General features: G+C 42.7%; 1 protein-coding gene across 4 annotated transcripts in view; it reads right to left on the bottom strand.

The window, feature by feature from the left end:
• Positions 1-14,938, bottom strand: part of FGD3 (FYVE, RhoGEF and PH domain containing 3) — a 103,538-nt gene that overhangs the window by 29,879 nt on the left and 58,721 nt on the right. For all 4 annotated transcript variants that reach the window (XM_042880316.1, XM_042880315.1, XM_042880317.1 and 1 more), the window contains exons 3-6: positions 12,846-13,014; positions 11,311-11,908; positions 2,430-2,519; positions 1,601-1,737 (exon numbers count right to left, since the gene is read on the bottom strand). In XM_042880316.1, the coding sequence (XP_042736250.1) occupies positions 1,601-1,737; positions 2,430-2,519; positions 11,311-11,908; positions 12,846-13,014 (994 nt within the window). The remainder of the gene's footprint in view (positions 1-1,600; positions 1,738-2,429; positions 2,520-11,310; positions 11,909-12,845; positions 13,015-14,938) is intronic.

Below are 14,938 nucleotides of genomic sequence, written 5' to 3'. Positions count from 1 at the left end.
CTGGAGACCTACAAAGTCCCCATTAGTACCAACAGCTCTGCCCAAGTTCACAGTTCCAGGCAAGGAAATCCATTTGCTTTCCTCTGCAGATCTGCGTTTTTAGTTAAATTGCACATAGGAAAAAACAATTGCTGTGATTTGCTGGATTCATACTACAAAGATACTGCAGTATCCCTGGGGAGCTGTGGCAGCACAGCCACCCTGCACCCTCTTTCCCCTCTCAGCAGCACAGCCTGCACCCACTGAAGAGCCAGGTAAAGCTGAAGCTGTCATTTATGGGGAGACATCCAGAGGGCCTCTACGGGAGCTACATGTGTAAACGACAATGAGAGCTGCATATCCAATTTTCTCATGTTCCAGTCCTCTTGACAGAACCAGTTTAAGATTCCCTTCCATTTTTTCCCCAGCTTTCCTCGCTGAACTCCTGACTCACAGTCTGTTTACACTACTGTCCTTTAGCCACGGAATGAGTTCATGCCCTGCCCTGACTTCCAGTCTCTCCAGTTTTCCTTTCCTTTATTATATCTCTCCCTGTAGACACAGGTCGAGTGCAAAGGTGCTGACACTTTTTATTTCTTATGGATATTGATGACCTATGAGAAGAAGACTGGACTCTAGCAAGAGGGATGGGAGCTCATATCTTGACTTCATCATTTGGGATAGCTGAAAAGGTCAACTTTGTTGACTTTAATATGAAATAAGGTGCAGCATCAGCATTATTAGCACCTTCCACTGCAGGGCATTCTGCAGCCAGAGCATCATCCCAAGTCAAGGGTCCTACATCTGCATTGCAATTAAATGGAGTGATAGGCAGAAAGGTGAAAACTTACTACAGTTGCCAAATTTTGATATTTGACTATTATTACTTACATTAAAAAAAGAACTATTTTCTTAAAGAAAGTGTATGTACAGTGTAACAAATAATATTTATTATTTCACAGAAGGCCAGCAAATTATTGGGTGAGATCTTGTCCAATACTGTGGTACTAAACTACAATAGAAACAGCTGCGTAACAGATGTAAACTCATTCATGGGCACAAGGCTGTCTATCTTATCTTTCTAGATTTTCCTTTGTTTGGCTGATAAAATGCTAATTTTATAACAGTGAATTTTACATAATCACTACATTAAAATATCAAATGGATGTGTCTCATGAAGTCTCCAACACGGCACGCAGAGTCCAGACTGTGATACGATGATGTGTCCTTCTTTGGAAAATATCCATATTTTTCAGTATTTCACACTGGGGACAAGATCATCCATGGAGCAAAATAAGCACTTTGTTTCTTTCCTAGTACTACAATTTCACAGTACTGCAAAACAAGGATAGTGGAAATACAGTAAGAAAAACAGCTCCAATAGTACTCTGGTCTGGAATAAAATTCTCACAAAGTACTGTAGAAATGCTGAGTGCTCAGGTCTACTGTATTCAGGAACAATAGAGATAAAAGAGGTTTAAGAGACTCCATGCTAATGTGTTAAACAACAAGTGAACTACTGCATCAAACAACTAAAAATGCTGGAATAAAATCAGATGCCCGGGTCACTAAAGTTTCTTGAAAATGTATTTTAAAAGTAATTGTACTGACAGTTACCCACCATTCTTGTGTAATTCTTGTTTTGAGCTCAGGAAGAAGAAATTGTCCGTGGAAACAATAGATAGAAGAAATATTTGAAAAGATGCCCGTTATCACTTCAGATGAAATACCTGCTTCTGACAACTTAGTGCAAAACACCTGCATGAGACAAGACAGTACCAACACAGAGTTTAAAAAATCCTGAACACGGCGGCATCAGGTTGTAGTACTGCAAAGCTGACTGCCTCAGAACAGAGCCACAACATCTGACTTCTGGCACTCAGTCCCTGGGGATCACCAGCTTAAGCATTCTCAGGAGTTTCACTAAACATAAGCCCATTGTCAAACAGGGTCAGATTTATGCATAAGGGCTTACTTCTCCATTAGAAATGTCTGGGGTGGTTGTAAGTCAAACAGATTGAAACTACTGAGAAGATGAGACATCTTGTATTTGGGAGTGTAAGCTGCAAAGAAGAATCAGTCCCTGAAGAGCACTTACTGTTATTTACACGAAGCAAAATCAACGCTTTGATTATTTTGTTTCTCTGTAGGAAAATCACACTGTACTGAACAAAAGTGAAAGACACTCCCTGGATTTCTAGGGGTCTTGAAACAGCCTTTGCTCATCCAAAGCAAACACTGGAAAGCTTTCCACACAGGTTGTAGGGTTGGATGGTGCTAAATGACTCTCTGAAGGCTGCAGCTTCTAACAAGATTTCTAACTAGGTGACAGTTTGCCCTGTCTCTTTTTTTCTTAAGCAACGTTAATCATCTTCATTTTTCCTTTGCTCTTACTGCACATTCATGTTTTTCTTTATATAATAATTACATATACCATCCAATTGAATTACCTGATCCAACAGATGGAGTCTTTTAACATACGCTTCTTCTGTATGGAGCAGTTCATTTGCAATGTTGAATAGCTTTTGGGGCTCTGTACACTGTTAAGAAAAAAAAAAAAGAAAGAAAAAAAAGAAGTTACAAATAACAGAATCCATCTGCTCCAGCACAACTAACCTTCACCAACCGTCCTCCCTCCCATTCTTCCGTGGGTCAAACGCCCTGCCGATAAGAAGCCCAAAGTGAAGGAGCATAAAACACTTCAGAATCTGCTCCACACTTCTCACCAAAGGATCAATTTGCCTTAGAGAGATTTTTTTAAGCCATTTTCTGAAAGCTGGAGAGGACATCACTTTATTTCTTTGTGTTTTCATTTGATATGTTTTTCTGTTTTTCTGGGTTTTTTTTGTTTTTTGGAAACATCCACTAAATCTGGAGATATATCTAGTTTATTTGGTTACTGAGACATTAGACTGCAAATTAACAGTTCTCAATTTTTAACTTGGGTCATGCATACAAAAACAAACAGAAACTAGAAAAGACCTGTTTGGGCACACTTCACACTCCCCAGACAGTGCAAGGTTACTCTCTGCTATATTTCTATGAGCTCTGTGCAGCTTTAAACACTCACCAGTTTCAGCAGTGTAACTGAAATTACCCAGCAAAGCCTTACACTGTGCTCATTAAAATAAATAAATAAGAACTAAATCAGAAGCTTGAATACAACTAGGAGGCATAAACTTACTTCACCACTTACACAGACTCCACAGACTCTTGCTTTCCTGTGTGTTTAGAAATACTTGAATTAGGGTGACACCAGCTCTAGCTTTCTGACAAACTCTAGATACCTTTGAAAGTCTAGACTTCAAACTCCATGTCTACATGTAATCAAATCAAAACTGTGTTCCAGACTTGAGGGCTGGTTGGTAGAAACAGGAGTGCAACACTGGAAAGGGGCAGCAAGGATAGTAAAGGGTAAGGAAATTTCAATGGGCTGGAGCTGGGAAAAAGACAACTGTGATGTAGGTTAGAGAGATGTATAAACAGTTAATGGAACAGACAGCAACAGCTTGGTGCAATTATTCACCACTGCTTGCATTGGAGAACTGACTGCATCAAATCAAACCACTGAAGTGCTGCTTCAAGACCAAGAGCTGCTTCCCTAAGCACCACATCCCTGTGTGCACAGCCCTGGAGCACACAGAGCAGCAGGCAGCAAAGGTTCCCACAGGCTCACAAAAGGACCGGACAAATCCGCAGAGAATGAGTTCAGCTGAAGTCAATTAAAAACAAAGCCTGCTTCTGCTCCAGGAAGTACCTGGGCCCCCAGCAGCAGCAGAGATTTCTGTCCCTAACACCTATCTCCATCTGCTTGCCAGCCCCTCACTAGACACACAACATGGCTAGAAAGTGTCACTGAAACTCTCTCTTTAAGCTTCTTCAATGCCATCTTGTTTTGATTACGTACAAAGTCAAAAAGAAACAAATTTAAATTAAAAAACACATTCAGACAAACTGCTGTGCAACCAAAAGACCTGAAAGCCTTTTCAAAGCTAGCCATGAATCCAAGCAAACCAGGCCCACAGCTACCCTACACAAAATAAGGTACCACTTAGCCCAAGTACCTACAGCTCTGTGACAGAAGCAGCAACCAAGGGACAGTGAGGACTTTTGCTGTATTGGAAATGCTGGATTGAGTGACTATATGATATACGTTAATATTCTGGGAGAAAAGAAGGCACAGCACAATGCTTTGAAGCCGTTATGGAGAAACACAGCTTATTATAGATTATAATGAAAGACACTGCTGGCCATTAAGATTCCAATAACTGGGATCTCTTGCTGAGAAAGAATTTACTTGCCAGATTTGCTGAGTGCCTGAATGAAAGGCACTGATGTCATCCGGCTGGCACGCCAGCACCCAGAACATCCTCTGATTTTTTGAGTTCTGAATTTGAAAAATAATTATTTTCAACCAAATACATTCGCTCTCAAAAGTAAATCTTTACATAGCACAGGCACTTTCTAACCTCCTGACCTTCACCATCTGCAACTGAGTTTATACTTACAAAAATCTTGCTGACATCTGCTCGAGGACTAAACGACGGCCGAGCACAATATCAGCCTGAGCTGAGCATTACGTTTTAAGGCAAGATCATCTTCAGCTGCTCCTTCTGCTAGTGGCAGACAGGCATGTTTTTCAGACTGATCTGCAACTTATTCACCTTTTAACTGACATAACATTGTACTTAAAATAGTTGATGCAGTGAATTACGAGGACAGCCCAGCTCCAACCATCCTGCGTTGTGTTCTTGGAAGGACAGATTTGACACAGGCAGAGCTGTACAGCAGGGAATATGGACAACATATTTCATGGTCTGTGTTTCCTTCGTTTCGAAGGAAAACTAAAAGCATGCAAACTGAAACGCATTTATATTCCTTATGTAACAGCTTTATGTAAGTCTCTGTTCACACTTACTAACTCAACTACAGTCTGACAGGAATCGAAGGAGTCCTGCTTGCTGAAGTGAACAGGCTTTCAGCGTAATGACTTTGGCAACAAAGACGGCTGGGGGAAAAGAGTCCTCTTGTTGGGGTAACAAAGAAATCAGAGACACAGCATGCCCAACCTAAGGAGACTTGAGACACACCTAACATCACTAACCTGAAGTGAACCAGTAGCAAGGAGAATCACAGAATCACAAAATGGCCTGGGTTGAAAAGGACCACAAATATCATCTGGTTTCAACCCCCTGCTGTGTGCAGGTCGCCAAGCACCAGACCAGGCTGCCCAGAGCCACATCCAGCCTGGCCTTGAATGCCTCCACGGATGGGGCATCCACAGCCTCCTGGGGCAACCTGTTCCAGTGCCTCACACCCTGTGTGTGAAAACTTCCTCCTAATATCCAACCTAAGCCTCCCGTCTCAGTTTAAAACCATTCCCCTTCTCCTCTCCATGATCCACCCTCGAAAACAGCCGTTCCCTTTCCTGTTTATACGCTCCCTTCAAGTACTGGAAGGCCACAATGAGGTCTCCCCAGAGCCTTCTATTCTCTAAGCTAAACAAATCCAGTTCCCCCAACCTTTCTTCATAGGAGAACTCACCACATACTTGATTTTGCACCAATTCAAAGGGGCCGGGTATCTGGGGCTGTCACCGTCTCCAGCCTACTCAGAACAGGCATCTGGTAACCAGGCCTCTGCCCATGCAGGTGGCTGTTATCAAACACACTCAGCTTACAGTACAAACTGCACATGATCTGAGTGACTGCTACAGGGGACCGGTGAAGCACATTTAGCTTTCCTAATAGAGCCCTGCAGAAAAAGCGTGCATGTAAATGACATGGCAAATAAAATACTCAGCTTTCCACTTAAAATGAATTCTAAGCTGTTTTATTCTTTGTAAATACGTTTTCCTCCTCCTTTGCCCACCATGACCACTCGGCAGGACCACAGTCCCACACGACAGCTGTACAACCGCTGCAGGACCTTTTCAGAGCAGCTGAGCTGGCGGAGTGACAAGGAAGATGAGAAAAGGGAATTGTGGGTGCTTATTTGTGACACAGGAAGCTCACTGCAGTGCCTGGAACAGCAGTTGCGTGATGCTCTTTCACTTCTGTGTTGAAGGTCCAACAGTTCGTTTTCAGCTTTACTTGTGTCCATAAAACATTTTAAAATAAAGGAAATGCACCACCAGCACGAGGTTCTCATAAAAGGGCAGATTCCCACCTGCAGTGGGAGTACATCTGCCCCCGCAAACGCGTAAATTTGCCAATCACAGACACAAAGAGAGTAACAGCAGACACTGTTGTGCAATGAAGGGCCCCAAGCACATCAGTGCTTCCTGAGAGTCTGACCAGCTGCCCACCAGGTGCCAGGCACTGGGAGAAGGGGCTGCAGGCATTGGTTGCCCTCCTTCAAGCTGTGGCTGCCTGGAACAGGGTGGTGGGCTCAAGCCAACCTGTTGCCCTCCTTCCTCTGCAGAAGGTCCCAAAAAGACCATAGACAACTTCCTAAGCAAAAACGTTAAAGCAATATGGAAAAGTTGTTGTATTGCAGGGCTTTTTTGTAGTGCTGAGATCTTACTTTATTCAGCATATTCGACGAAAGTGAAGACAAGAACGTATCCAATTTTTCTTAACTTGTGCTCTATGACTGGCTACACTGGTTCGCTCAGTGGCTAACTTGTGCGGGTTCATCTAAAGGCTTGCAAAGTATCACTGAATCAGGAAACAAGACAGAAAGTTCCCAAACAAAGCTCCCCCACTAACCTGCTGTAAGCCAACTGATGCACCAAATCAGGAGGCCTCCACAGATTCTCATAAGAAAACGATTACTTTGGCCACAATCCCTAGTGTCAAATCAGGAAGTGCAGATAATCACTTCATATCCTCTTCAAGGCCAAGTCAAAATCTTTTTTTCCCAAATACACGTGGAGATAATCTTACCCAGAGGTCTGACTTTCAGGACTGCAGGTCACGTTTTCCAACACAAACTGCACTGTGAAATCAGAAGCACAACTCCAGCTAGGTACAGGCAGAACAGGAACACGTCAGTGACTGTACGAGGCCCAGGGGGGCTCTCCATTATCAGCATTATTTTACACAGCAGGTTCTCATGAAGTGGGACAGATGGAGAAAGGCATTTTTTTATGATTATTAATGAGCACACGTTACTATTAGTGAAAAATATCTGAACAAAAGGACACGAGAAAGCATTACCCATCTCAGCAGCATCACTCCACTGCTCCCAGGCAGTGGCGGTCAGCAGAACCTTGGATGACAGAGGCATCAGTCATGCTTTTGTCATTGCTTTTTTTGTACCCATCAAGGCTAACATGCCTCAGTTCTCAGAGCTCCTGACATTTTCTGAAACATTATCAAAACTAATAAGCTCCCCTTGTTCAGTCTCATTCTGATAAAAGATTGCTGGAAATCCCAGCAAGTCACTCCCGTGATTTAAAACGTATCTCAATAATTGTGTGCTAACAGTGAGATCTGTGAGCTTGCGCTGCAGACTCCCAAAGGAAGCCACACCACACTGCAGAGCTGAACCCAGACTAAATAAAACAATGCAAGTCATCCATCAGGCAGCATGACTTCACCAGCCAAGGGATGTGTGAAAGCTCGGGTGATAGACAGCGCTCTGAAGTACAAATCTAGAGAGGAGAAAAGCAAATACGATTCTTTTTCTACTAATGTTTATTCATGAACTTCGCTTAACGCAATACCCCAGGAATCAGTGAGCCATCGTTAAATCATTCTGCAGCTGTACTTCCCATGCATCCTCCTCCAACTACAACAAAGCTCTCTGGAAAACGTGACTGTTTAATGAGAGCGCTGGTTACCTCCGCCGCGCAGCTGCAGCCGGTACCGGCAGCGGGAAAGGGGAGGCAGGAACAAAGCCCTGACACACAGCCTGCCCTGGGACAACCCAGGAGGAAGAAAGGGTCTCTCCTGCTCACACACCAACGTGGGTGCTCACTGAGCTCTTCTTCCCAGCCGTTCTGGCATGTTGCTTTCTGGAAAACTCCCCGCTTTCTTAAGGGTGATGTGAACTCAGAGCAATCACATAACAAGGCAGCTTCAAACTGAATCATGCTTGTTGGAAGCCATGGCTCTGTACCCTTACAGACTCACTCTGCAGCATCCAGATTTGCATCAGAACCAGAGGGCAGACTGAGAGGGTGCTGTGAACATGTAACACACCAGTTGGCTACACCTGATCTTGAGCTGGTGCACGCTGTGTCCCCAGAAGAGGGCACAATCCTTACACTGAAGGAGAGGCAGCATGTCTTTAAGCCTTTCCCCACACGTGGCCATAAAACTGGGCTCACTTCTTGTGGTCAGTGTCAAAACAGCCTTCTCAAAACTGAAATCAACCCAAACTGCAAGGATAGACCTGAAGTACATCACATTAATGTCACACCTGTCCTCCGATACTCATTCAGATGAGAAGTCCCAATAGGAAAAAAAGGAACACAAGAAAACAGAGCATTTCCTCCTCTAGAGATCTTGCCCTTTTAGAAATTCATTAAGCACCCTACTGACAAATATGACCACGTAACTCAGTGTTTAATTGCATTATTTCACACTATATGGACATTTAGCCTAAGGAGCACTATTTAAAAACATCCATCAAAATTCCAATGTCTTAGACCAGTAATTATTTGTAATATTTATCAGTAAAACTCTTCTTAATGACACTGTAAAGTCTTCCACCTGGGCTTGCCACAGCTGCTTTTATACTGCATGCCTAACTCGAAAAGGAAATCTAATGCCCAGATTAAAGAATCATTCCAATCATTATTCATCATTTTCTTGCTGATATGTTGCAAGTAATAATTTTTTTAAATAATACTTTAGTTGCACAAATACCTATATACATATATTATGAAGATAAAATAATTGAAGTATTTCATAGTATACGTGTTTATGTATGAAGATACACATAAAGGAAAGTGAACAGCAGCAGACCAGAAGCCATGCACTGTGATGGTGACGCCTGTGATGTGAGATGTAAATGAGCTTACACTAGTGGAATACTGAAGAGATACCAGATGTTAATGGACACAAACTAAGTTTTAGCAGATGGTAATAAGAATCTTTCCCACTAATAGCTTTCTGGAGGATCCCCCACACTGATTTCTTGCATACAACACACATTTCCCTTGGCAGGGCAGACCAGCAGTCCTGCTGGATCCCATCTCATATTGCCATGGATTATTCCTGCGCAGGACGCGGGCTGCCTGCCCTGCAGCCTTCCTGCCCAGCTGACAGGCTGCTCCTCTGCCATCCCCACCAGCTACCAGGTGAGACTGCAGATCTGCAGGAAGGCAAATGAGATCACATCCTCTCCATATACAGCAAGCACCCAGGTTTGCCAAGCAGACCCAGCTCTCATGGCCCTCACTACTCCCCAGTCTGCAGGATGCTTTATGGCATTCCAGTCCACGAGTCCTAACAAATGGTGGCAGGGGTGAGCAATGAGAACTGTGCTCAGGCTCCCTCCTGGATGGAGTCAAAAGAGACCCTGGAGATCCTGACACCTGAGCTGAGGCTCTGCTGTGCTTTGGAGCCTCTAGGATGAAACACTACTAGCTGAACAAATGGAAGTTGGTGCAATTGGGATGGAAAGTGTCGGTTCCTTTACAAGGATACAAACAACTTTCACTTTGACAAGGACTACTTGCCAGAATAAACTCTCAAGTTTTGCTTTCAGGTCAGCTATTTCTGTGACACCAATGGTATCCATGACACCAAAATCAGTGTTTCTATCCTTTCCTCTTGCTGAACTCCCACTGGTACCTGACAGACCTAAGGGAATTCATCTGAGTCTGTGGTACTTGGGTCTGCCAACATGCAGCATGCTCCAGGCAGGCAGCAACCCCTACCTCACACACACCCAGGCAGCAACTGGGCAGCAGGAGAAGGGTCTCCTCTTTGAGAGACTGATTCTTAGTTACGCAGCACTTTGGCAATATTAAGTCTCAATTCTTTCTGTTGTCTAACAGAACCATCATGTGTAAAGCTAGGGTGGTAAAACCAGTCAATTTCAATAAGTTTGACATGCACCGAAATTGCAAAAGGAGCAGCAATTAAGTATTGGATGGGCAACACCTGTCCCAGGCAACAATGCTGGTGTTTGAGCCATGTGAAGGGAATGTGACTCTAGTCACACAAGCCTGAGCTTGTAATAAAGAGAAAGGACAGCAGCATAAAGCAGTGCATTCACTGGAGAAGTTCCGGGGCTTTTTCGTACCTCCCTGGAGGTGTGTTTGTCTCAGCACACTGTCTGCTTGGAAAAAAGGGGGACATCACAGAGCTTTAATTTTACTCTGAAGTTACAGCTGTCAGCACTGAATGACAGAACTTCAAGCACATCACATACTTGCATACAATTTCATCACTCTGTAATACTGGTTGATCTGATCTAGGAGCTACCAAATGAGTTTAAACTGTCACCTCTCCCAGAGGGACAAACTCTTGATGTACATAACTCAGGATTTATTCTGTGACCTCAGCAGAACCACTCCATTTGCACTGAGATGTGAGCACTACAATTCACTAGTCTGGCTGTTAGTGCTCATGGTATTGTTCTGAACACAAACCGTACTCTCATGATGTCCAAATGAGAAACAACCCAAACACAAACAAAAAAAGAAAAAAAAAAAAAATCAAGAAGGGGAATATTTTGCAGACATATTGCTTGAAGCATCTTGTTTTCCTGTAATGAAAAGTCTAACCTATTTTTAAATGTAACTGTCCTGATAAACAGATAATCAAAGGAATGCCATTAACGTTAAACAGATGCAGCAAATATACAACAGCATGGACCCCCTTATTTTCCACAGAATACCCTCAAAATAACTTTCTGAATTCAAAAAGTAGCCACACTAACAGAATCACAGGCTCCTTTAAAAAAAATTACGTATATATATACACTGCTAAGTGAGATTTCCAATGTGCGTGTCCTTCCAGAATATAAGGCCCTGAGCCTGGAAGATTAACTATCCAATTAGCATGTCATCTCATGGAGTCCCACTGCAAACAACGTGACCTAGTAAGTAGGAGCCAAACCTGCACAAATTCAAACAAAAAACACAGGGTCCAAGTCTTTACCTACAAATGGAACTTCAGTTTTAACAACTTGTCTCTGCCTCTGATGCACACTCATAAGAAGGAACCTTTTAAATTAAGACTGGAAACCTTTCTAACAGATACAGTCTAGAACAGGAACAAGCTATGACCCAAACTGAGCAGGAAATCAAGGTCTGTCATGATCCTCTGACATAAGAGCAAAGAAAAAATCCCAAACACACAAAAGTGATGCAAGGGATCTCTGAAAGAGTCAGAAACAGGCTTCAGGTGAAGTAACGTTAAACCACCTTACCTTGTTTATATCCATATACTCTAACTTTGGCACTTCTGCTGTTTCTTGTTCCTCGCTACTTCCTTCATCAATATCACTGTCTTCATCCTGTGTGGAGTCTCTCTTCTGCTCTGCAGAGGAAGATTTGGTGCTCTTTTTGTCAGGTTCCATCTCCCCCGGATTCCCAGACACACCGGGCTTCTTCTGCTCTGCACCTTCTTCGTTGGGGAAAGTTTCCCCTGCCACGCTACAAGAAGGGCTGTCAATGCCACTGTCTCTGTTGGGAATTTTACCATTACCGTTCAGTTCTGCAGTTGAGTCTTTACTGCCAAGCTCTCTAGAGGGTTCTTTGCTCACACTCACAGCAGTACAGTCTTCATGGCTTTTGTTATCGCCTATGCTTAGCTCTTTAATTTTCATTATGTCTGTGTTGGATAGATCCGCACCGCGCGGTACGTCTGGCTCATTTTCATCTGCTTCACTTTTTTCATTTGTTGAACAGCCGCTGGAAGCTACCATGTCACAGTCACACGAGCTCGACTGTTTGGATGAGTCCAGGCCTGGTTCCATCTTAAGAGCTAAATTTAGCTGGTTCCTTTGAAGAATATGTACAGGTTGCCTGCAGGTGAAGAGAAAGCACCCCAGCCATTCACATTAACAATGAGAAGTTTCAAAAGCACCTCAAAAGAGACTGGGCCTGATTATCATTTGTTTCAAGCCACATTTCTTACAGCCCCCTGACAATACCAGGAGGCATGTGAACAGACACTGCTGTAACAACATTCACCCAATATTCAGGTAAAAAACACACCATTCCTAACCATAAGTTACCAGCAGAATCCTAAATCTTTAACACTCCCCACCTTGCCCTAAAGTACAGTTTGGTTTGAACATTTGGGGCAAGAGGAATCATCTGTTAAAAAAAGCATTTGTTTATGGGTTTGTTTAAACAGGAATTCACATTCTTCAAGAGAACAAAGTCTTTGTGGCAAGTTATTTTCTGTCAGAGAGGGGACCTTTTTTGAAGCACAAGAAAGCATTACCTCTTCCTATCTAAAAGAGACCTTACTAGATTTACCCAGGTGGTAACACGCTAAAGGGAACAAGTACAGTGTCTCTGTCTCCATTCCCTCTTTATGAAAACAATCATTTAGGTCCATCAGCCAAGTTTAGTCTTGAAAAGGATTTTCACGTGTTTATGAAATGAGCTGTTTTGTACATCAGCTCTGACCCCACTCAATGTTTCACACTTAAAGTTTCTAAGGAAACTGTTATACACTATGCCATTTCAAAATACATTGACACTGAACTATCCCCCACCTCCAAGCAGCAATGCAACAGTAAGCCTGACACTTACTGAGTCTTAAGCAGAGAACTCAATTATTTCGTATCACAATAATCAATTTCCTATAATGCAAAAACAAGTCAACTTACTAAAAGCAGACTCTGAGCTACTCACTTGTGGGAGAGCACTCAAATTCAGCACATCTTAAACTCCAAGTTACAAGCTATAACCACTGCAACATATAGTTTAAAAGGTACAATAACATGTTTACCTAATACTTTCAAATTTCTCAATGAGCGTGTTGACTCCTGCCGATATTGGTATTTCCTCCTCTCCAGGTGCTAAGCTCCTTGATGACTTGGGATCAGCTGGTAAAGGCCGAGAAGGTGCAGGAGGAATTCTTTCTTGCCCAGGCTTGAGGTGGACAGGCTTAGGAGGTACTGATAAAACAGGAGGAAAAAACAGGAGGATAAATCTTCATCTTCTTTATCTTAAACTGGAAAAAAAAATGCAGGCACGCGATGCCGAACGAGGGATATCCATTCTTTCAACCTTCATAAATTACACTCAGCGCAGTCCCAAACTATTCCTTACACAAAAGCAAACTGTTGTACACTAAAGAAAAATGATGGTCTTCTATTTTGCATCTCTGCAGTTGTATAAAACGAACAGTGCGGCTCGCTGAAATTTACCGCTTCCTTGTTACCAAACAGGATGCACAGCTCGCACTTCGTTCTTGCAAATAGGCTCACCATCTCAACCACGCCACTGAGCTTCCCCTCCCATGACTTCTCAAGACTCCAGCACTCTGTTCAATCTCTTATGTCGGGGAAAAAAAAAAAAGGAAAAAAAAAATCTGAACCAAAACAACCCACCACAGAAACAATCCCACCATGGATTTCAGTGCCTTCTATTTGCTTGGCCAAAAAACCCACAAGCAGAACATAATAGCTTTTCTTCCTTTCATTCTCCCTCCCCCATGTCTTCCGTGGTGTAGTCTTCATAAATTTCCTTCCTCTTTTGCTTCTACATTGAGTTATATACTATATAAATAAAACACATTGTGAGAACGTGTACATTCTGCTTAAGAATTCATCGGGAGGCAAAGGTGCAAAGTTAAATACAGTATTTAAAAAAACAGTAATTAAAATATATATATATTCAGCCCTTACATTGTTTGCAGAGTAAAGGGTTTTGGAAATACGTAAGCAGTAACCCATGGCAACAGGTTCACGTGCTGCTACAGTTTCAGACAGAGAAAGCAGCCACATAGCAGCAGACGTTACAGTAGAAGGTAGGAAAACTGGCAGTGTGATTACTCCCAAATGTGCACTGCTTGGAGCACTGCTGCCTAATGATCCCATCTGGGCTATTCAAGGAATTAATACACAAATGGGTTAACTCTACAAATGTATTTCTTAAACACTGTTTTCAAGAACAATGTATTTCAAGCATTTCCAATTTTTAAATAGTCAACATGGCGCATGGGTGTTATGAGATTAACATTGTAATGAAGCTTTAATCAGCAACTGTTCTAAGTGTAATTTCAGGGTTACTTTCTTGAGGAGGCTACAGCTGAGACGTACGGTCCCAAGAAGTCAATCTCTGTTGTCCCTACCCTGCAGAATGCTGACTGTTTCAAGCTCCAGATCAGCCTACGGGTCCTCCCTCCTCTGGCTATGGACAGTCGCTGTCTGAGGTCAGTGATGATGAATGGCTGGAGCCTTTGAGCTCTGCACACAGTCAGCATTAAAACTATCTAAGTGACTGAGGTCGCTTTCCACCAAAGAATAAGATCAAACTTAATGATTTGAGCTCTAATGGGATGCTTCTCATAGGATGACTGCCTAGGCAGTACGCAAAAACATTTGGAATTCTTGTCTTAAAATGAAGATATTACAGTTCAATTTTGAAAACTTCACCACAAAACCTGTTTTACACACACACACAAAACAGTCAAGCAGGAAAAGAAAATTATTATTGCATCATATAGGTGCGTCATGCAGCAGACAGCTACAAAATAACCTACCCTACATTTCCTGTTAGGTTCTTAAGAGCTTAAAACTGGGTTACAACACTCCGCAGGTGAACTTCACTGCATCTGTGATATGATAAGGTGTAATAAAAAGAAGGAAAATAAAAAGTAGTCCCTTTGGTTAGTTCTGAATTCTGGTATTTACCAAGGTAATTTGGAGGAAAAGATGAATCAGCACAGGGGCAAAGATCCTGCCTTTCTTAACCACTGCTTACAAAACAAAACATTGACCACAGATGTCTACTGAAAAGTTGACACAAAGAACCTACGTCCAGAATTTCAAGGAAGTGGTATTACTTGTCACAGTATCACAACAGCCAGACAGCTCG

This window comes from Lagopus leucura, unplaced genomic scaffold, assembly GCF_019238085.1.
Source record: "Lagopus leucura isolate 7727_CA_CO unplaced genomic scaffold, USGS_WTPT01 Super-Scaffold_100026, whole genome shotgun sequence".
Classification (NCBI taxonomy): Eukaryota; Metazoa; Chordata; class Aves; order Galliformes; family Phasianidae; genus Lagopus; species Lagopus leucura.
This window is presented reverse-complemented; position numbering and strand designations above follow the sequence as displayed.